At 43.8% G+C, this 23,745-nt stretch overlaps 1 protein-coding gene across 2 annotated transcripts in view; it reads right to left on the minus strand.

Moving 5' to 3' along the window:
• The window catches only part of NOL4L (nucleolar protein 4 like), a 1,816,355-nt gene that overhangs the window by 90,706 nt on the left and 1,701,904 nt on the right, over positions 1-23,745 (minus strand). For both annotated transcript variants that reach the window (XM_044090353.1, XM_044090354.1), the window contains one exon: positions 16,487-16,688. In XM_044090353.1, coding sequence (XP_043946288.1) covers positions 16,487-16,688 — 202 coding nt within the window. The remainder of the gene's footprint in view (positions 1-16,486; positions 16,689-23,745) is intronic.

Below are 23,745 nucleotides of genomic sequence, written 5' to 3' on the forward strand. Positions count from 1 at the left end.
TGATGCTTTGTAATCCCACATTTATTCATAAATTTCCAACTTGCTAGTTTTCTTCTTGTTGATCTCCATTTCCAGCTCCAGGCTGTGGTTCATTTCCAATATGCTCCTGGTTCTTCTAGTCAACTCCTGTGCTTTTCATTGTCTGTCAAACCTTTTACTTTTGAACACTGAAAATGTTTCACTGCCATAGTCTCGCTATGAGCTTTATTATTGGAAAAATAGGAATCAGAGTCCCTTTCTGTTTTATAGCTCATTTGTTTTTGGACAAATTTTTGTATTTCCTCCTTAGCATGTTCTGCATCAAAACAAATGACTTTGGCCCACCAAGAAAAAAATTATTCTGAAGATGGTTGGGCACAGCAGTATGAATCTCACACCTGCCTCTCTGCATTTCCTGATTGCTGGAATAAATTTACTACCCTTTTGCCTAGTCTACAGTGAGTAATCTTTTTCTGCAAACAGTCCACTGTCTCCAACTTTTAGTACGTTGCCTTTCTGTCAGAGTTTTGTCAGAATCACCTCTTTCTGCTAGTAGGAGTGCATCCTGAATATTAGACGTCTTGGCTGTTTTCTTATGGCCAAGTCTAGAGATTACACACACTGCGCCCTTTCAATTAACAACTCCTGCTGTGGAATACCAGTTTAGTTGCTTATCTGTGCTTTCGTAAAATTAATACAATCTGTTCCTTCCAGTTTCTCTGGTACAGCAGAAATTCACAGGTTTCCCTAAGTGCTCTGTCATTTAATTCAACATTTTCTGAAACACCTCTTGAGCAGTCTCATATTCAGCCAGCCTTTTCTTCATTTTGATCTCCAATTTTTTTGCAGTTTTATCAGTTTTTTCTGAATATCTGCTTAAATCATAACTTTCAACAGAATCAGGGACAAATCCAGAAATAATATGGGACAATCAGGGACACTTAAAATATTAGTACTATTAACTTGAGGCATTGACACAATAAGAGAATTTGAATTAATATGCATCCTCTGAAGTAAAATAAATTCATAACTCTACTGTAATGTTTTATTAAGTGTAATTCACCACCTTTTCTCCAAAAGTCTACAGTTTTAGGAGGGATTAAGTGGGACAGAGCTAAAATTCCAATCAAGTTCAGGGACATCCCTGAAAGTCTGTGACAGTTGAGAGGTATGGCTTAAAGCTTCTTCCATTTTTTCTTTCCTTTTGTTATTTGATTTGATATACTCCTTCAGTGTTTTGCTTATTTCAATCAGCTCTGAGCACATTTGACATTTTTTCTTCTACATTACTGGAAGTCGTGTCTTGCACCAAAGCTGGAGCTTGAACTGCTTTTTGCTGAACAGCTGCAGTATTCTTCCCAGTCAACATTTTCTTCTCACCTTTTGTTTTCAGTTTTCTTTCAGGTTCTGTAAAATTTCTTTTTTTTGTCTGGCCTGCAAGCAGTGCACTTAGTACCCAGTAACTGAAACTTACCCAAAAAGACAAATTCAATGGGTTTCTTTCTGAGCTTCTGTTTTCCCACTGGGAGATCTGAAATTAAGCTGTTACTCAGTATACAGACATCCTGGAAGCCCCCAAGGTAAGGTTGGATTTGAGCAATTTATGTAATATTGGAATGAAAGATTATTAGAAATGAACATATATGTAATGTATTATAGATGAATATGACATACGTTAATATGGTCTCTTTTCTTTTCTGTTAATGTATGTGTGTCCATGTCTTAAGTGATAATTAAACTCATTCTGGAAAGAGAACAGCATGAGTACCACCATCCACTGAACACACATATCCAGGTCTGCTACTCTGACTAAAGCACCAGCAAAGTGCATTTACAATTGAGCTATAAGAAAGCTGTTGCAGAGGTGATCATAAGCCCCTAACAGTCAAAGAAGCCTTGCCAGCTCTTCCAGGGCCTATTCTACAAGGAAGCACTATCAGATAGACAGTGATGACTAAAGTGGCAGAAAAAAATGCCTTCTTGCATATCCATTTCAATGCTTCAGACTTCTCATTAGGTGTCAACTTCAGAGGCTGTGGTCTCTAGAACCTATGTGCGTTGGAGTGCTTGGACACAAATATAAGCCACTGTGTTAGGGGCTGAAAGAGCGTCTACCTTCATAAGAACAAAAAGTACATCTGACATTCTTAAGAATAGTTTCATCATCCATTTTTATACAGATACTCATTTAATCATTTTTGGGCAAAGGAGAAACAAAGTAGCCCATGGTAAACTTCATAATCTCAAGAGCCTTTCCAAAGGAGAGTTTACAGGGAAAGTAGGTCTGATTATCATCATCTGGCTCTACACCAAGGATCTCATGATGCTCAGAATTTCCTTCTAAGGAGGAAAAAGAGTTAGAAGGAGACACCCTTCCACTCCTAGCTTTACCAAAATGTTTGGGTTCACTCAAAGCATAAGATGACAAGTAAATGTCAAATAAGTATTTCATATTTACTAACATAACCCCAATGCTCTGTCAAGTGCACATAAGAAACAAGGCTGGGTCAATGGGTCCAGTTGTATCATCAGTCTAGACTCCCTACGGATCCTCTCCCGAGTCACTGATGAAGCTCTACCAGACATCAGATAATAACAGCATGCCAAATGTTTGGGTAATGCTTGTGAGTCTAAAACACATAGGAACCAGTGGAGTTTCTTCAACAAACAATTAATTCAACAAAGTAGGCAGATTCATTGATACATCTCCACCTCATACCAGTCACTTGTCGATTCTAAAGGGATTGTCCTGGCTTTTGCTGGTGATAACCCTTACATAATCACAATGCTTACTTTCAGGGTTGCATACAAGAAGCAATGCACCTTCTTCTTCTTCTTTCAGCTTTTTCCCGGTTAGGGGTTGCCACAGCGGATCATCTGTCCGCTCATGATTGGCAGTGGAGTTTTACAGTGTCGAGTTGCCAGCCCGGCGCCCAACCTTCCACAGAAGGCACACACTCACACCTAGGGCCAATTTAGAGTGTCCAATCCACCTACTGCATGTCTTTGGGATGTGGGAGGAAACCGGAGCACCTGGAGGAAACCCACGCGACCACAGGGAGGACATGCAGACTCTGCACAGAAGGCACCCCAGCAGAGAATCGAACTGGAGAACCTCTTGCTGTGAGGCGACAACGCTAACTGCTGCACTACCGTGGCCGCAATGCACCAAATAACCTAATTTACTTAGCTGGTACAACAATAAGGGGAACAGTCAATTTCTGGCATAAGAAGAGCATTCTGGAATGCCTGCAGCATTTTCTGTCTTACTGTTTTAGTGCAGAAGTATAATCACATAAAGAATTGTTAATAGTAAACTATGAGTTTATTTATAATACTCACTTGTTCTAAATGCTACACACTGGACTCCATTGCAATTTTTTTTCTTTTATAATTATACTAATTTGCTCCCCATCAAGTTGCTAAAAGTTTCTCCCATAATGAGACTGCATTTCTTAGTTCTCTATTAAATGAAATAAAATATTTGTTAAATATTTGTTGAAAAGAACGGCATTAATTTTGTAAGCTCTTTTTTGCCTCTCCAAACTCGCAACCATCAATCCCTAGTGACATATTCATTCTCCTTGCTTTTTGGCATCCAAGAACGCCAGGTAGAGGAGGGAAGAATCTAAGATTGTGGATCATCACCCTGTGGGGGAGAAATGGAGTCAATGACTGCTCCTACCCCATCTCTGTATTGGCAGTGCTTCCTACATACACAGCCCAGTGTAGATGAATGCTTCTACAAAACCCACTATGCCACCCCACACAGTAATGCCCTCCTTGTCAGGGTTGTACCCTCTTACCCTATCTTCTTCTCTTGTTTGGAGTGGATCATACCCTGTGTTCCAAACCACAAGATTCAATCCCCTAACAGGATGTGTACAACCACTCTGAGTGATGGGTGGGCCAGCATCAGTCACTCACCTTTACCTCTTTCCAGGTGGTGTCTGCGTTGCCCAGGCCACTAACTGACCTCAAATCATCTGGATGGTGTTCAGGGCTTTATTATCTTTGTATGCCTCAGAACCAAACAACATTATTTTTATGCCTTTTAATAAGTGTTTGTTCATAGTTTTTCTTCACTGTTACTTCTCTGGCCTAATTCTCCACTGCTGTATTCTTACCATAATCCTACTGGCAGACTTTTATTAATGCTATATAGTACAGTTTTGTACCTACCATAAATGTAGATGTTCGAGTGCTAATACAGCTGCAGTCATAACAGATGGGTTCTCCTGCCGTCAGGAGGGTCCTCGGTCGGCCGAAATCCAAAGTCTAGGTCCAGCGTCAGTTGCCGTCGCTTCTTCCCTGACGTCAGTGCGACAGGGGTATAAAGGAACCAGCCGACGCCATTTTCTTCAGTTTTTCTTGCCCCAGATGTCAGGTGCCCCCAGAAGGAAGGCAATACATAAGTTTGTGTAATAATGCAGTGCAATATAATCAAAGTACAGTAGTTGCAAGCAAATACATCATAAAAGAATACCCCAATCAGGTTGTATGAGGATGTGCTAGCCTATAGGCCTGTCCCAAGAGGGGAAGGAGGGAGGGAAACCTGGACTGCAGCTGTATTAGCACTCGAACATCTACATTTATGGTAGGTACAAAACTGTACTATGTTCATCGTGCATACAGCTGCAGTCATAACAGATGGGTAGAATCCCAAAGCTAAGAAAGGGGTGGTAGGCACTAGGTGAAACTAGGAGGAGCCAAAATGCCCTGCAAGACTGCAGTGGCAAAGCCTGCTCTAGATCTGGAGTATAATCGTAGGTTGTAGTGCTTGGAGAAGGTATGCACAGAACTCCAAGTGGCTGCTTCAAACATATCCTTGGTAGGAACTCCTCTGAGGAAGGCTGCAGAGGTGGCTGTGGCCCTGGTGGAATGAGTTCTAATGCCTGTAGATACAGCTTTGCCATGAAAGGAATAGCAAAAGTGTATGCAGTGGGCTATCCATTTTGAGATTGTCTGTTTGGAGACTGGCTTTCCTTGAGCTCCTACCGCATAGGCCACAAAGAGCTGTTCTGATTTTCTGAAAGGCTTTGTTCTGTCCAAATAATAACGCAGTTGTCTGTGGATGTCCAAGGAATGTAGTAATCTCTCCCCTTTGTTTTGAGGATTAGGATAAAAAGTAGGTAAATGTATGGCCTGATTTAAAGCTACCCTGGATACCACTTTAGGCATAAAGGACGGGTTGGTTCGTAAGGAAACTCTGTCCTGATGGAAGATGATAAAAGGCTGGACAGCCATGAGAGCCTGTAGTTCTGAAACTCTACGAGCTGAGGTGATAGCCAGAAGGAAGGCTGTTTTCCAGGACAAATATTGCAAATCTGATGAGACAGCTGGCTCAAAAGGAGGCAAGGTCAGTTTTTCCAGAATGAAGTTAAGATCCCAAGCAGGTATTGGTTGTTTCCTTGGAGGTCTTAAATTCTTAGCCCCTCTGAGGAACTGTCTTAAGAGAGGGTGAGAGAATAAAGGTGGATCAGTGTTGTATTCTGCAGAAATGGCTGAGGCATGGATTTTGATGGAGGAGAAAGAAAGTCCACTGCTTAGCAGTTCAGCCAAGTATTGTAGTATTTGAGGTAAATTCAGTTTTCCAGGGTCCTGGCCCTTTTTCTCATTCCAGACACAAAACGTTTCCATTTTATGGAGTAAGCTTTTCTAGTTGATGGCCTTCTGGCCTCCAAAATGACATCCTGCACCTCCTTGGAGAGTAGGGCCTGCTGTGATGCTAAGGAATCTTCCATGCGGCTAGATTGAGTGTTTTAGCTGACTGTGAAGAGTTTTGAAGCTGTGCTGAGTCAGAAGAAGAGGCATTAGAGGCAGGGTCCATGGTGGGGAATGCGTCAGGCTCCTCAGGAGTGGGTACCAGTGTTGCCTTGGCCAGTCCGGAGCAATGAGGATCATCTTTGGTCTGTCTGCTCTGGTCTTCAATAGAACTTTGGGCAGCAGAGGAAGAGGTGGGAAGGCATAAACTGTCATTGATGTCCAACTGAAAGAGAGAGCGTCCACTCTCCAGGCCTTTGGATGGAAGATCCTTGAGCAGAATTTTGTCAATTGATGATTTTTGTGGGAGGCAAAGAGATCTATGTCTGGCCTTTCCCATTCTTGGATTATTTCTGTAAAAACTTTTGGATGCAACTTCCATTTGTGTGGGCCTGTCATATTCCTGCTTAGGTTGTCTGCCAGCGTGTTTTCCTTGCCTGGCAAGTACTGTGCTTGTAGTTCCATTTGTAAGCCCATGGCCATGTTCCAAAGTGACATGGCCAGTCTGCATAGGGGGTAAGAATGTGTTCCTCCCTGCTTGTTTATGTACCACATAACTATGGTGTTGTCCGTTCTTATCAATAGTTGACCTGGTTGTAGGAGGTCCTTGAAAGCTATAATAGCATTTATTACTGCTAGCATTTCTTTTTGATTGATGTGAAGATGCTTTTCTTTTTGGGACCACTTGCCCTGCACCGATCTGTCATGTGCGCCCCCCAGGCGTAGTCCGAGGCGTCTGTTGTGATGACTTGATTTGCTTGAGGCTTGCTGAATGGAAGACCTGTGTTTGTTTGACATGCTTGAGCCCACCACAGAAATTCCTTTTGCAGACATGGAATTAGTGGTATTATTGTTTCCAAACTGTGGCTGTGTTGAGACCATATGTTTTTCAGGTACCATTGTAGTTTCCTCATATGCAGCTTTGCACATGGGATTAGTAAGATGCAAGATGCCATGAATCCCAGAGCCTGCAGGATTTTCCTTGCAGTCAGCCTGGTGCAATTTGCTAGTGTTATGAAGTATTGAATTAGTTGCCCCTGCTTCTCTGGCGTGAGGTAGGCCATCTGGGTGTTTGTGTCCAAATTGGCACCCAGGAAAATTATCTTCCGAGAGGGTATTAGCCTTGATTTCTTTTTGTTGACTGTGTATCCCAGAGAATTCAATAACATTATTACATAAGCCAGATGTTTCAGAAGAATGTGCTTGTCGTCCGCTTGGATCAGGCAGTAGTCCAAATAGGGATATATTTGTATCCCTTGAAGTCTGCAGTAGGCAATTACTGATGCCAGGCATTTCGTGAATACTCTGGGCGCAGTAGATAAGCCAAAGGGCAATGCAGATAATTGATAATGGGTTGAACCTGCAAGAAATCTGAGGTACCTTCTGCAATTTTGTCTGATAGGGACATGCAGGTATGCCTCCTTGAGATCCAATGTTACCAGCCAAGACTCCTTGCCCAGCATGGGAAGAAGTTGCTGTAGAGTGTGCATCTTGAATTTTGGTACGAGTAGAAATGTGTTTAGGATGGATAGATCCAAAATAGGTCTCCAATCTTTTCCCTTCCTTGGCACCAGAAATAGCCTGGAATAAAAACCTTGACCTTGTTCGTGCGTAGGTACCTCTTGAATAGCCTTCATGTTTATGAGATCTGTAATTTGTCTTTGTGCCTCTGCCCTTTGATTGTGTGGCAGGTTTGGCATGCCTCTCGTTTTTGGAAGGGTGTGAAAATGGAATTTGTAGCCTCTGTTTATAATGTCCAGGATCCATTTGTCCTTTGTGACAATATGCCAATTTTTTGAAAATAATGCCAGCTTTCCTCCTAAGGGAGCTGCCATTTGAGACCTGGTTGGCATGCAAAGGGGAAAGTCATTGGGTTTGCTTTCTGAAAGATTGTGAGTTGTCTTCACCACCTCTTTGTGTAGGAGCTTGCCATTGTCTGCCTCTATACGATCCTTCGGATTGTCCTCTGCCCCTCGGGTGCCTGTATCTGCCTCTTTGGGTCTGTCTGTGGCAGGAAAGGACCAGTTTTTTGAAGGCCAATTTCTACTAAAACGTGGGGGTTGAACCTGTAGAAATTCTTTCACAGTTTGCATTGATTTAGCCTTTTCCTCCATTTTCCTTAATACCTCCTCAGCATTAGCACCAAATAGTACATCCTTTTGAAGAGGGTTGTCTAGTAATTTAGCTTTGACATGATCAGGCAAGGCTTGTTCCTTGAGCCAGGCATGCCTACGTATGACTGATCCTGTAACCGCAGCTCTACATGAGGCCTCTAGAACATCAAAACCACATTGTAAGGTATGCTTACCCACTTGTTCTGCACTATGCATCAAATCCTGCAACTCCTTCAAGTCTGGTTGTTCAGGTTGTGACATTTTACTTTTCAATTGTGATAACAAAAACTGTTGGTATTTTAGCATATGAAACTGACAGTTTAAGGCCCTCATGGATAAAGTAGCCGAGGTATATACCTTTTTCCCCCACTTTTCTTAGGATCTGGAATCTCTCTCGGAAGGCAGTGGATTTTTAGCAATGGAGGCCTTAACTCCCTTGGGGCCCTGTGAGATGGTTTCTGGGTCAGCAGCATGGCTTTTGTATAGAAATTGGTGTGAGTCAGGGACCCTGTAGTACCTGTCAGGCTTAACTGGAGCTGGAGGTAGAGAGTCCGGGTTAAGGCAAGCCTCCGAGTAAACATCATCTAGGATGTCCAAGACAGGAGGTATAGCCAGAGGCCTGTGCTGAGGAAGCAAGGGAAATTCCCTGAGCCTTTTCTTGGAATCTGAATAATCCTGGCCTTCCCAGTGGAAGTGTTCCCTTAAGGTATGCAAAGTTTCCCCAAATGAGTAATCCTCAGGGGGGGGATACAGAAGGGATGGACTCCTCCGCATCAGAGTCTTCAAAAGGGGAGTAAGAATGTTCCTGATAATCAGAGTGCTCTGAAATAATGGAGCCCTGATCAGAGGAGGGGGAATCTTCCTCCACTCTAGGCCTTTTGTCCAGAGGGGGCTGAGAACCTCTGATAAATAGAAGTTATGTTCTTACCATAACGTTCCATGTTAGTTGTCTTCTTCTCGCCTTCTTCTTGCTGGATGGGTTCGGAGCCGACCTCGGCTCCGACTCGGCCACTCTAAAAGCTCGACAGTTGGTTCCACCGGCTCGAGGCTCCCCTTATATCCCACAATGCTAGGCGTGAGTTACCTCAGATCTCGTTTGTAAGCTAACCCCAGCTTATAATAGTATGAGAATAACTTAAAACAAAGTCCACCTCTAACCAGGGAGAAAGAAGGGTGACCTATATCCTCATCCAGGAAATATGCACAACAGCATATGCCTAATAAAAGAGGTGGTAGAAAGAGAGGTCACAATCACAACTCCTCTAGGTCTGTCCAGGCCAGGGGGCAGGAGGGTGGGACGCAAGAAGAAGGCGAGAAGAAGACAACTAACATGGAACGTTATGGTAAGAACATAACTTCTATATGTTAAGTTGTCTATCTCGCCTTCATTCTTGCTGGATGGGACCGCGTCCCTAGCACCTTGTCCCGGGTGGCCTAACGGAACAGACTCCTGAGAACAGTGGAACCAAAGTTAGCTCTATGCTTAGAAGCTAAATCCAACTTATAATGAGAAATGAAAGTGTGAGGAGTAGCCCAAGTAGCCGCTGCACAAATGGTGTCAATAGGCAGTCTGTCTTGGAAGGCTAAAGAAGTAGCCAAAGCTCTGGTGGAATGGGCCTTAGGTTTATTAGGCAGCTTTTGGTGTCTAATTTCATATACAAGGGAAATCAGAGATGTTAGCCATCTAGATAATGATACCTTTGAAACTGAAAGTCCCTTTCTGCCTTCTGCATAGGAGACAAACAGCTGGTCAGATTTTCTGAATTGTTTTGTTCTATCCAAATAGTACCTCAACTGACGATGAACATCTAGCCAGTGTAATTTTTGTTCAGACCTATTGGAATATTCTGGAAAAAAGACAGGGAGGTCAATGCTTTGATTTAGATTTGACGTCGAGACTACCTTAGGCAAAAAGGACGGGTTTGTTCGTAAGGATACCCTGTCCTTATGAAACAATAGATAAGGAGGTCGACAGCTGAGTGCCTGAAGTTCTGAAACTCTTCTAGCTGAAGTAATAGCTACCAGAAAGAGAGTCTTCCATGATAGCAATTTTAAAGAACAGGAGGCTGCAGGTTCGAAAGGGGGAAGAATCAAAGAAGTAAGAACTAAATTTAGGTCCCAAGGAGAAGGAGGATTTCTTATAGGAGGTCTGAGAAGAAAAACTCCTTTCAAAAAGGCTTTGCAAAGCTTGTGGGACATTAAGGCAGACTCAGAAATACCCACATGAAAGTTAGAAATAGCTGCCAATTGAACTTTAAGAGTAGAGGGAGATGAACCTGCATGGAAGAGTTCAGCTAGAAAATCAAGGACTATTTGGATGGAAGCAGTGAAAGGATCTATGTCCCTTCCTTGAGCCCAATATGTGAAGCATTTCCACTTACTCAAATAAATCTTCCGAGTGGAAGATTTATGGGAAGCTATCAAAATATCTCGAACAGAGTGAGATAATTGAGGAAGCCTGGCTAAGGTTGGAACTGGAGGAACCAAGCAGTGAGGTTCAGAGAGGGGAGGGAGCGATGTAACTGACCCGACTGATGGATCAAAAGATCTGGAACTAGGTCCAGATGCCAAGGTCGCTCCAATAGAAATTGATGCAGAAAGGGGAACCACACCTGTCGAGGCCAGTAAGGAGCAATGAGGATCAATGAGGCCTTCTGAGCGATAGCTTTCTGTATCACTTGAGAGATTAGTGGGAAGGGAGGAAATGCATACAGAAGTCCCCGGGGCCAAACTTGGACTAAGGCGTCTCTGCTGGGTTGGTCTGGTAAAGGGAATAGAGTGAAATAATCTCTGCACTTGCTGTTTTGGGGAGTAGCAAAAAGATCGCAGCAAGGCTGACCCCACTTGAGGAAAATTTCTCTCACAACAGAGTCTTTCAGAGACCACTCGTGAGGCATGAGGATAGCTCTGCTCAACTTGTCCGCGATTTGATTGGACTTCCCGGGGATGTGCGTTGCTATCAGAAACCGCTGAGAAGAAATCGCCCATTGCCACAATCTGAGTGCTTCTCGACACAGGGGGTAGGACCTGGTTCCGCCTTGTTTGTTGATATACCACACTACAGACATATTGTCTGTCTGGATTGCAATCGTTCCCAAGGGAAGAGAGTCTTGAAGGGCTTGCAACGCTAAAAGCACTGCTCTCATCTCCAGAACATTTATGTGCAAGTGGCATTCGTTTGGTTGCCATGTGCCCTGGACCGTCCTGCCCTGATAATGCCCCCACCCGATCAGGGAGGCCCGTTGTCAGAGTAGCAACTGGAGGGGGTGGAACAAAGGGTCTTCCCAACAAGAGCTGAGGGGAAGACATCCACCACATGAGATGATTTTTGCACGCCTGCGTGATCATAATGGTGTGGGACACTGGAAGTTGCTGGTATGACCATTGTGTAAAGAGCATCCATTGAAGGATTCGCATGTGGAATCTGGCTAATGGAAGCAGAGGTATGGCCGCCGCCATAATTCCCAACACTTTCAGCACTAACCTGGCTTTGATTCTGTTGTCGTTGAAAAGGAGTGAGACCAGTTTGTGTATGTCTGTTATTCTCTGATCTGTTAGTCTCGCAGACATGTCTACTGTGTCTAGATTTGCCTATGAAGGTAATAGTACGACAAGGCGACAAAACAGACTTTTCGCAATTTATTGAAATGCCTAACTTTTGACAAATGCGAAAGGTGTAATCCCTGGCCATCAGAAGGAGATGCTTGGTGGGAGCTGTGAGGAGCCAGTCGTCCAAATATGGAAACACCTGGAATCCTTGTCGCCTCAGGTGAGAAGCTACCACTGCCATGCATTTGGTAAACACCCGGGGGGCAGTGGTGAGACCAAAGGGCAGGGCCCTGAATTGAAAATGACTGGTTCCCAGCCTGAAGCGGAGGAATCTTCTGGAGCGTCTGTTCATTTTTATGTGATAGTACGCATCCTGAAGGTCTATAGAGCACATCCAGTTTCCTTTTCCCAATAGGGGAAGGATGGACTGCAGCGTGACCATCCGAAATCTTGTTTTCTTGACTGATCTGTTCAAGATACTGAGATCCAAAATTGGTCTCCAGTCCCCTGTTTTCTTTGGAACTAAAAAGAACCTTGAGTAGATTCCGGATCCTTGCTGGTCTGCTGGAACTGGTTGAATTGCTCTTTTTGCAAGCAGCTTTGAAATTTCCAAAACTGCTAGATCCCTTTGAGCGGGTGGAACATCTGGAAGGGATTTTTTTTGATTGGTTCGGAATGCGAAGAAAGGGGATAGAATAGCCTTCGGAAATGACGGACTGTACCCATTTGTCTTGAGTCAGGGATAGCCAGGCTTTTGGGTACAGTGACAATCTTCCCCCGACTGCCTCCGAAGGTGGGCAGTCGGGCAACACCTCAGGGATGCTGAAAGGGCTTATCAGAGAAGGCTTCTCGATTGCCCTGGTTCTGCGGAGCCCCCCTGCCTCGAGGGCGACGTCTACCATTGTTATTCCTGCCTCTGCCTCTGGCGGGAAAATGACTTTGTGCGTCAGGCGAGGTCCCTTGAGATTGTTTACGGAACCACATTTTCCCACTTTTCTGGCCTTTGGGGTAAGGCCTAGAAGGAGTAGAAAAACGGACTCCGACAGCAGAAAGAGTCTTGCCATCAGTCTCGCACCTAGTCAAGGTTTCTTTCACTTGAGGACCAAAGAGAGATGATCCATCAAACGGGGAATTAGTGAAAGACGTCTTGAAGGGGTCCGCAAAATTGCATAGCCGCATCCAGGCATGCCTACATAAGGCCACACCCGTCCCTGCGGCCCTACTCGCTCCATCAGCTGCATAAGAAAGGAGGCGCATGGAGGAGTTGGCTATGGAGTTAAGGGTAGCCAGCTGAGTGTTCATCTTATCTTGAAAACCCGCAGCTGTAGGGTCCTTCAACATGTCACTCGCTTCTTTAATCAAGTCCTTTTGAAGACGAGTAAAATGGCACAGGTAGTTCAGCGAACGCATAGCAAATGTCGCTGACGAGAACATCCGCTTCCCGTACCTGTCCATGGATCTAGATTCCTTGTTAGGTGGATGGACAGGTACTGAAGGATCAGCTAGTTCCTTCTTAGTGGCAGCAGCTACCACCATAGCATCCACAGAGACTCCTTTTGTTAAGAACTGTTTGTCTGCTGGTGCCGTTATGAATTTTGAGGGTCTCCTGGGAGTGGGGTCCACTGAATCAGGAGCCGTCCATGCCTTTTTAGCTACCACCTGCATGAGGGGGTCAAAGGGGGGAGACACCCAGGAGGTGGAAGGACGAGAGCCAAACGCCTCAAGGTACACAGATTCATCCTCCGAAGGGTTGAGGGCTGGCCAATTTCCCCCTCTGTTTGAGGATTTCGAGAATGTCTGCAAAAGAGACATCTTCAGAAGGGGAACGGGGGGAACCCTCCGAATCATCTAAATCTGTGTCAGATGTGATGGACTCAGGTGAGTCAATGTGTTTCCTCTTACACTTCCTCTTCCGAGGGAGCTCTTCTGCCAAATCAGGAGAGGCCTCGAAGAGGATGAAATCCCACAGGGGTTCCTGAGGAGCTGGCTCTCTGCGGTCCGGGATGAGGGAGTGAGTCGACTTGACCTGAGGCACCGTAGAGGGAGGGGCGGACGGAGCCGACTGTGGAGTAGAGCCAGGCTCTAACACACTCCGCATGACCTCGAACGCACCCCTGTCAGGCAAAGCCAGAGGTCCCTGCTCCGAGAAGCTGAGAACCTCCCTCGGCACCGACAGTGATGGCTCCGAGGCCGATGTCGGAGCCGAACTCACCAGCGCCGAAGCTCCAAGAGGAAGAGCGGGGTCGGACAAGGGTCCGATGCCACTCACCCCCTCGGAGCCGACGAGGGAAGTTCGGCGCAGAGATTCTTCGAAAGAAGAAATCGGAGCCAACGATGGAGCCGAAGACATCTGTATCGGCTCCGACGCTACCACAGTCTCGGTTCAACGCCCGGCCCGAGCTCAACGGAGTCGGAGGAGGAACATATTGATGGACAGGGGCAGGCATCGACTGATGAGTCGGGCTCTGAAGCATTTGGGCCAGTGCCTCGGACTTAAGAAGTCGACTCACTACCCTCTGAAGGTCATGATCCGACAGCCTCGATGACCTAGAGGAGTGAGATTTATGGCTCCATTCAGACAGCAGAGGAGATGCTGGAGCCGAATGAACGGAGCCAAGGGATGGTGACTTAGATCTCTTCCTAGATGTCGGCTCCGAAGGTCTGGTCGGAGCCGACAAGGGAATTTCTACTACCTCGGCTCCAGCCGGAGCCGAGGGAACCACAGAAGCTGTACACTCATCGGCTCCAGCCGGAGCCGATGCAGACATAGGTTTTGTAACTTTAGGTCTCGGCTCAGTAGCTGGAGCCGAGGACCTAGAAGCCTTGGAGGGCTTCCCAGAGACAGAAAGGGAATCCTCAGGCTTAAGTAGACCCCTTAGGATCAACTTGTTCTTTCTTTCCTGCAGGACCCTGGGGCTGAAGCCGTGGCATACAGCACAGGAGTCCTGCAGGTGCAAAGGCCCCAGGCAGTAGACACAAGAAGTGTGACCGTCTGTCAGAGACATTTTCTGACAGCACGCATCACACTTCTTGAAGCCTGAGACCTTTGTGTCTTTAGACATCCTAGACAAGAAAGTGTAACCACACACACTCAGTCAGACACACTGATTACACTAATCTTATTTTAAAACTCAAAAATAAAACAATTAACTAAAAGTTTTAATTAAGAGCAACACACACACACACCACTAGGGAATGGGGAAAGGCCAGAAGGCCCGAGAGAGAACTTTAAAGTTCTTTTGGGAAAAAAACGGGATTTTCCGAAAAACAGGGGTAGAAATCCACTAAACTAAGGGAAAAGTAGTTAAACTTAAAAATATAGGGGTTTAAGTATTCTAATTTTACAGAAATACACTTACCAACAAGCCGGTAGAAAAACCAACACCTCGATCGCTGTAGCGGCAAACGAGATCTGGGGTAACTCACGCCTAGCATTGTGGGATATAAGGGGAGCCTCGAGCCGGTGGAACCAACTCTCGAGCTTTTAGAGTGGCCGAGTCGGAGCCGAGGTCGGCTCCGAACCCATCCAGCAAGAATGAAGGCGAGATAGACAACTTAACATGAGTAATTAAATCCTCAGCCATTTTAAGCATCTCTTTCTTAGGCATGGGGCCTGGAGATGGGCCCTCTGTAGTTGGTCTCTTAGAGTGCAAGGTTGCTTTAGACTTTGTGAAAGCCTTGATGGAGAAAGAAGAGGAAGGTCTGAAGACACCTTGAGTGGAGGTGGACCTGTCCACATTCTGAGTTTCAATGCCAAGAGTGGCTTCGGTATCTGTAGTTGGGGTGTGGGCCGAGGAGCCTGCGACCTCGGGCACAGGAGACACCGTCAAAGGCAGGTCGTCGGTGGTCAGGGGCTGCGTAGTCGCCTCGCTGAGAACCGGATCACGTGTAGTCGGCTTTGGCGTGGCGTCGGTAGAGGCCACGGACCTCGTGTGTCGGTCCTTGTCTTTGCGGTTTTTAGACAAAATCGGAGTCGGAGTATCCGACGACATAGTATAGTTAAATGCTTTCCCAAAATAATGCTGGGCGAACTCCGCCCGATGCTTAATAGTGCGTTTATTGAATGTAGCACAAAAGCGACAGACCGAGACGTCGTGGTCTGGGCCTAAACAAGGTATACAGAGGGAATGGAAATCCTTATGTGGTATTTGCTTCCCACAAGAAATACAATTATTAACTTTGTCTGACATCGGTCTGAGGCAAGGAAAGTTTCCCCAACGGGGTACTTAGCTTTTAAGAAGACTTCGGTTTCCAAATTTTCATAATCTCAGGAGCTGGCCGACCGGCACTTGCGAACTGCTACTGCTTCGGGCACCGCGCGGCAAGAAAGACTGAAGAAAATGGCGTTGGCTGGTTCCTTTATACCCCTGTCGTACTGACATCAGGGAAGAAGCGACGACAACCAACGCCGGACCTAGACTTTGTAATTCGGCCGACTGAGGACCCGCCTGACGGCAGGAGAACCCATCTGTTATGACTGCAGCTGTATGCACGATGAACATCAAGTCCCTCACTGCCTTTCTACAATTATTTGCTCTGCTACACCTTCAGCACATCACACACCTGACTGCCACTTCAAGCCCCTCTTTGGGTAAGCCCTCATCTTCTATGTGGCATCTTGATATGCCACCAGGGCTACCCCTGAATCAGTCACACAGCACATCTCCAAAAGGTGAAACCTGGCACAGGAATGCTAACAAGCAATCAATATATTACAGACATGAAAAAAGTTTAACAGAAAATTAAGCTCATCAAGTAAGAGCTAACACATTAACACTTTTATTCCACCACTCAGAAGTTGCAGTGCTGTCACACCTTAAAGTTATAATGCTAGCTAGCATGCTTAAACCTTAACATTGGTTTGTATTTCCCCACATTAGTGTGTTAAGCAACAGACTACTTTATGTAGTTTCATTTCTGACAGACTGAATCTGAATGTGGTCCTGCAATGGAACAATCTTTACAAAAGCTGGCACTATTATGAAAACAGAACTATTATCTATTTTTTATGACTTGCACAGCGGTCTAGAGTTTGCTTCAGCCTGTAGAGATAAGAGTATTGTGTGATTAACATTTCTTACCATTGCTCTGGGTGCTTGTCTGTAGAGAAGCAGCAGTCTGCAGGCTGTTTGCTATACCACCATAATCCCGGTAACTGTAGCTAAGGCTTCCATTAATGTAGAGTGGATCCTGAAAGTAAGACGAGGCTGGAAGTGAGTAGGTAGAGTGTGGAAGTGAAGCTGTGTCACGAGGGAGTGACTTGTCCAGTGCAGTAGATTCATCCTACAGTGCAAGACAGACTAATCTCATTACTAGGGAAATGTTTACTCTGTACCTACTGATAAGAGAACACACAAAGAATGTAAGTTTAGGAATATATCTGTAAAGAGTTTCTTGTGCATGTATGTTATTTACACGCCAGAACACACTGGATGTCTGTCTGTACCTTATTTTTGACATTTCCCTGAAACAATTTTTTCTGCATATTTTATTACATATGCAGGTTTGGTATTGCCTGCAAAGCACAATTTAGTGATATATATATATATATATATATATATATATATATATATATATATACATACACATACACACATACATATATATATATATATATATATATATATATATATAAACACACACACACACATTATATATATATATATATATGACTACACTACAGTGTGGACTTGGTGAGTGAGCAGGGTTTAAGTGCATGGTACTTACAGCTCAACATATAACACTGTCATTCAGATAAGCAAAGTACAGTCAGATGAGATACTCACCATAAAACCCCATCTTCAATATTTGTTGCTGTTGCAGAAAGAAATGACAGGAATAAAGCACTTATACCATTAAGAAACAGGACTTTCTTTGGAATGACAGTCTGTTAAGACCAACCACCCCAGGCCAGCCCATCTGTCCCCTCTTCGATTTTTCCTTCCATTTCTAATGTCAATGGCTCATCAGGTAGCACATTTGCATTTGGTGCTGAAAGATCATGAGGCTGTGGGCTCCATTCCCATACCAGCTACCTGAATTAATTTTCTAATACTAACACTGCAATTCAGGATACAACAGGTCGGTGCTGTATAATACTCTCCTTCAGATGAGACTTTAAACCAAGGGCCCATCCGTCTGAACTGGTCGCAACTCTTTCGAGAAGAGGCGACTAGTAGTCAGCGATTCTGGGAACATATGTAGACAGTAATCTGGCCTTTGATCAACATGTGGCCAAGGTAGTAAGAAAATCATTCTGTCGCCCAACTTATAAGTAAAGGCAAGGCATCCAGGTGCATGCAAGTCACAGTGCCACTTTACATGGCCCTTATCAGATCCATCATTGAGTATAACGCTCCCTTTGGCATGTACCTGGCCAGAAATGTGCAACAGCTGAAATGCCCACAGAAGTTCCTTACCAGAAGAATCTAGGGTATAAACACATTGTCCTATATGCGTTATCTTAAAGCCCTATCTCTATACTCTGTCTCCTGCAGGTTACTGAGAAGCTATCTATGCCTGGCATACAAGGCATCCTCAGATCCAGCTCTGAGGGACCTTTTACACGTCTGCAAAGCAAACAGCATCATAACCACTAGAGCCAAGAATTTAAATTCTGCTTGCGACATAAATAAGACATGCTGGCAAGACAGATATGTGTCTCAGAGGATCCCCATGCTCTGGAACAGGCTCCCCATCCATGTCAAGCAGAGTCCATCCTTAACCCTATTTAAGTGTAACCTTGACCAATTGATGGAAAATCGGAAATTCACCCCAGGTCTGGCATCCATGTCTGTAATAGACTGAGGCAGACAGTAATCTCTAAACTAACATACCCCCAAATAACCTCTAGAAACTTTCTAACATACTCCCCTCCTAATAAACACCCATGATACACAGAGACATAACTGGGGTGGACTGCACAGCTAGGCTTAACCTAGTATATACCCATGAACCTATGAACACAGGTTAATATAAAATATCCCATGGCACTTTCTGAACAGTAGGGGAATTTCCTTATCAAATTTCTCTCATTGATATGAGCACTACCTTGGGTCTCCCACAAAAACAGGCCATGCTAGTGGGACTAACCAGGTCATAAATAAAGTAAATTTTGTTTTAATAGTCATAGGTAAAGGAATAAGTACTTTAACAGTATGAAATCATACTATTACTTACCAATACACTATACCCCAACCACCACCTGAGGTAAAAGCAGCATGGTAATGGAAGAGATCTGCTAAGGCTGTTACTATACAAGTCAACATCCCACAACCTAACTAAATTCAACTTGAATAATATACAAGGATTAAACAAGAAGCACAGGAAAGGATACCATAAACACTAGTACGAAGTGAGCTTATGTTCTGAGGTGATGTGGTGCTGAGTAATGCTTACAACTGTACTATTGATAAATATACCTTTTTAATATTCTGAAACTACCTAGAGGTAGAATACCAATGTATGAATCTGAAGACGATGTGGCGATCCCCCTGCAACAGTCATTCCTTTAATGGTAGTCACAGCAAAGCATCCTTTAGTTTTGGGGCATGCAATTCAACCTACAATGCTTAGAGAAGGTGGGCACTAAACAGCAGTTAGCTACTTCACACAGAAGTACTACTGACCCAGCTTGTTACAAAAGCTACAAATACAGCACAGTAGCTTAAAGAATATACTCTGATGGGTCCCTGGAAGAACATAACCTCTGAGTCCTAAAAACTAACTCAAACTGCAACCCAGATTGAAATGGTGTAGGCTCCAAGAACTGTTCAGATTTTTCTTAACTCCTTAGCTGTAGAAATGCAGGCTAAAGTTGTGAAATAACCCATAATATGCAAAAATGGGCTCTCTTAATTTTAAGGAAGTGGATAGAAAGACTAAAAAGTTGATAAATTTGGTTTAAGGCAATTTCTGAAAAAAAAAAAAAAATGTAGGCCTGAAGGAAGATTAGTAGGAAGGGCTTACCATAGCATACCACATGACACACTGAGTAAGGGTCAGAATGCATAATGTTAGCAACTTATCTTCCTGGATAAGATAACTGTAGGACAGATTTCAAGAAACAAATTTCATGGTCGTAAAATATATATACTGAATGAGAAGCTTCAACATTCTCTTCAAAACAAAGACGAATCATAAGAAATAACTGCCATATGTTATGCCTAAACACCTAAAATATTTTTTGCAGGTGGCAAGCTCTCCTGCACCCCTCCCCCCATTTAACTCCAAGACTGCACATACTCAGAGCAAGTTGCATTACAGGACATTTCTTGTTCTACTCTGTCCCATGTGTGCAACTGAAAAATACTATGTTTATACATGACACACTGACAAAACAGATGTCAGCAAAAGCTGCATAGGCAAATGCATTCAAGCAATTTTGCAATGAGTAATTGAAGAGGAAAAAAAACAGAAGGCATCTTTGGCAGACCAGATGACAAAGCAGAACATTATATGTTAACAGAGAAACAAGACAGTCCTAAACCTAAACTAAACAAAACAGACAGGTAATCTAATATAAACTAACCTAAAGTCTACTAAACCTAAACTAAACATAACAGACAGGTAATCTAATCCAATCTAAAGTAGTCTAATAGTATGTGTACCAAACTGAGCTAAATGCACCAAAATGTTTTTCTTCACTCAGACACAACCCACAGCATTACCCAAGGAGAAAAAAAAATCTCTGGTTCCATGCTGTGAACTAAAGATAATGCAGGGCAGTATGCAGTACTTGGTCTTCCTCCTCCAGATCTTTTATGAGTAGGAGTTACAGAAATGGCTCTACATTCAGGCAATAGCAAGAGCTATGGCTAAAAATGAGATGCACATATTCTTTTCTTACTATTAAAATTATACTCTCTAAACTTGAGGTAGTAGTGAAGGTCCGACTTTCTAGGAATTTTTAGATCCGGCCCATTCAACACTGTTAGGTCCAAAGAACATTTGCAAGACTTCTCTGGTGTTTCTTTGTCTGTCTTCTCCGAGTCACTTTTCTTTTTCTTCTGGTATGTCCTTGGGTTTAGTTTTGTCCTGCTTCTGAGCTGAGGAAGCAGCAGTTGAGGAAGTAAATCCCGTAGGAATTGAAGACGCTGTCTGTGGAGGAAGGAGGCCCTTGACTATGAGCTTCTCTCTCCTAGTCTGAAGTGCCCCAGAACTGAAGAAAGCACAGGCCTGGCACTCAGTTTCAATTTCAACAGCGCCCACACAGTGCAAACAATGAATGGCAGGAAATTTGTGCCCACATTCAGTACACTTTTTAAATTTTTGACTACTGAACATAATTATTGTAGTTAAGGTAACGAATATGACTAACTACTTTCAATCCATTTTAAAGCCACAGGCATTTATATGCAACAATCAAAATAGGCAAAAGCTGTGAGTAGTTTTGGGGCACTCTTTTTGTAAATACTCAGTACTGAAATACTGAAGGGCTTAGTACTGTCTGAGGCTGTGAAGACTGATGACTGCCAAGTGGATTTATAAGAACAGCCATTACTGTCTGTCTACTATGAGCACAGTCTGATTTTGGATCAGCTAACTCTGCATTGTTAAGTAGCTTCGGGAAAACTCTAAAATACTTTTGAGCATGTCTTAACTCATTAGGTCCAGTTTTCTTTTTAAGATACGTCTAGTCCATAGCAGTAACTGTGTGTCTGTTTGTAGCTGCAAAAGCAATATAAGAAAATGCTAAGAAAAATCTTAGGTGAACTGTCCTTGAGATAAATATTACCCTGTACTTCCAAGATGGCTGCACACTGATCAACAGCATAATTTCACCTCTCCCAGTATGAAAAAAAGAAACTGATAGAAGACAGGGGCCAGTAACTCTGTCAGATTCACTGGCTAGTAAGTACACCGTCTGGATGCCAACAATGAAGAAACTTGACTGCCTGAAAAAAATCGCCTAGAGAAGGTGAAGAGAAACAATGACGAAGAAGAATCTTGCAGATGTTCATCAAAAAGCATTTCAAATTCCAGCTTTGGTACAAGGCATGGCTTCCAGTAATCTAGAGGAAAAAATAAATCAAATATACTCAGAGTTGATTAAAATAAACAAAACACTGAAGGAGTATTTCAACTCTAACAAAAGGCTATAAATAATGGAAGAAGCTTTAAAGAGCTATTCAGATGAACTGATAAAACTGCAAAAATCAGAGACTGAAATGAAAAAGCTTGTTGAATATGAGACTGCTCAAGAAGAGCTGTTTACCAAAATGGCAAAGTAAGAGGACAGAGGACACAAGATTTTCTGCTGTACCAGAGAAACTGGAAAGAACAGACTGCATTAACTTTATGAAAGCATAAATAAGCAACTGGACTTGAATTCCACAACAGGATTTGTTGAATGAAATGGCATATTGTGTGAATGTTCCAAACCTGGGCATGAGAAAGCAGCCAAGACCTGGATTAGTAAAGATGCAATCATACCAGCAGAAAGAGTTGATCCTGTCAAAACTGTGGTAGAGGTGCAAAGTATTAAAAATTGGAGACAGTAGAGTGTTTGTGGAAAATGATAACAGGTTCATAGGTGTTTATTAGGCTAACAACCACAAGGGCCTTTTTAAGCCTAGTCATGCATTCCAAATCTCTGACAAGTTCTGATACCCTTGTTAAGTGTAAGCAGGGGTTTGGAAGATGAAAAGTACAGTTGTGTACACTTACCATAAATGTAGATGTTCGAGTGTATTCACTGTTGCAGTCATTACAATTGGGTTATCCTGTTGGCAGGCTACCCTGAGTCGGCCTGAATTCCAAAATCTAGGTCCGGCGTCAGTTGCTGTCGCCTCCTCCCTGACGTCAGTGCGCCAGACGCCATTTTCTTCAGTTTTTCTTGCCCCAGATGTCAGGTGCCCCCAATAGGGTTGGCTAAAAATATGTCAATAAAACATACATGCACCAAAGTATATATTTTACCTTCATCTACAAGCAAATACACCACATAGGTTGTATAGAATAGAGAAGTACAGATAAGTTCCATCAAAGAAATGGGGGATGGCGGATGGGTAACCTGGACTGCAACTGTGAATAAACTCGAACATCTACATTTATGGTAAGTGTACACAACTGTACTATGTTCTTCGTGTTTCACTGTTGCAGTCATTACAATTGGGTTGAATCCCAAAGCTAAGGTTGGAAGGCTGGTGCTAAATAGCATTAGGAGCGGCTATTAGGCCCAGCAGGACTGCAGTGGTAAAGCCTGCCCTGGATTTAGAGTAGAGTGGTAAGTGGTAGTGCTTTGTGAAGGTGTGCAGTGAACTCCAAGTAGCAGCCTCTAAAATGTCTTTGGTTGGTACTCCCCTGAGGAAGGCTGCTGAACTGGCTGCTGCTCTGGTTGAATGTGGCCTAATGCCCTTAGGTACTGGCTTGCCATGTTGTGAATAGCAGAAACGAATGCAGTGGCCTATCCACTTTGAAATAGTCTGCTTTGAGATCCTGCAGCAAATGCCACTAGTAATTGCTCTGTCTTTCTGAAAGCTTTGGTTCTGTTCAAATAGAAGTGTAGCTGTCTGTGTATGTCCAAAGAATGCAGAATTATCTCCCCCTTATTCTGTGGGTTTGGATAAAAGGTAGGCAGATGAATAGTTTGGTTAAGGGCCACACTGGACACTACCTTAGGGATAAATGTCGGGTTTGTCCTCAGAGAAACCCTGTCTGGATAAAAAATTATAAAAGGTTCCACAGCCATGAGTGCCTGTAGCTCTGAGACTCATCTTGCAGAAGTTATTGCTAGGAGCAGAGCTGTTTTCCAAGATAAAAACTTTATATCAGCAGTAGCGGCTGGCTCAAAAGGAGGCAGGGTGAGTTTTTCCAAGACATAATTGAGGTCCCATGCAGGTACTGGTGATCTCCTTGGAGGCCTTAAATTTTTGGCCCCTCTGAGGTACTGCCTTAATAAAGGATGAGAAAAAATTGGTGGCTCTGTATTGTAATCAGCCGAAATGGCAGAGGCATGAATTTTTATAGATGAAAAGGATAGGCCTTTGTCCAACATCTCAGTCAAGTATTGCAAAATCTGAGGAATATTTGGTACAGCTGTTTCAATTCCTTGTGCCTGGTTCCAAGCACAGAATCTCTTCCATTTTCCAGCATAGGATTTTCCAGTACTAGGCGTCCTGGCCTCCAAAATGACATCCATCACCGCTTTAGTGAGAGGTGTGTTTTGTAAGACTACGTTATCCGCCATGCTGCCAGATTTAAGGTCTTGAGTTGGTTGTGCAGGATCTGATTGTTCTGCTGGGACAGTAGATGAGGCACTTGAGGTAAGGTCCAGGCTGGGCTTTGAGACAAGTTCGTTAGGATTGGATACCAGTACTGGCGTGGCCAGTTTGGGGCA

Source organism: Protopterus annectens, chromosome 12.part0 (assembly GCF_019279795.1).
Source record: "Protopterus annectens isolate FY-2018-M chromosome 12.part0, PAN1.0, whole genome shotgun sequence".
Classification (NCBI taxonomy): domain Eukaryota; kingdom Metazoa; phylum Chordata; order Ceratodontiformes; family Protopteridae; genus Protopterus; species Protopterus annectens.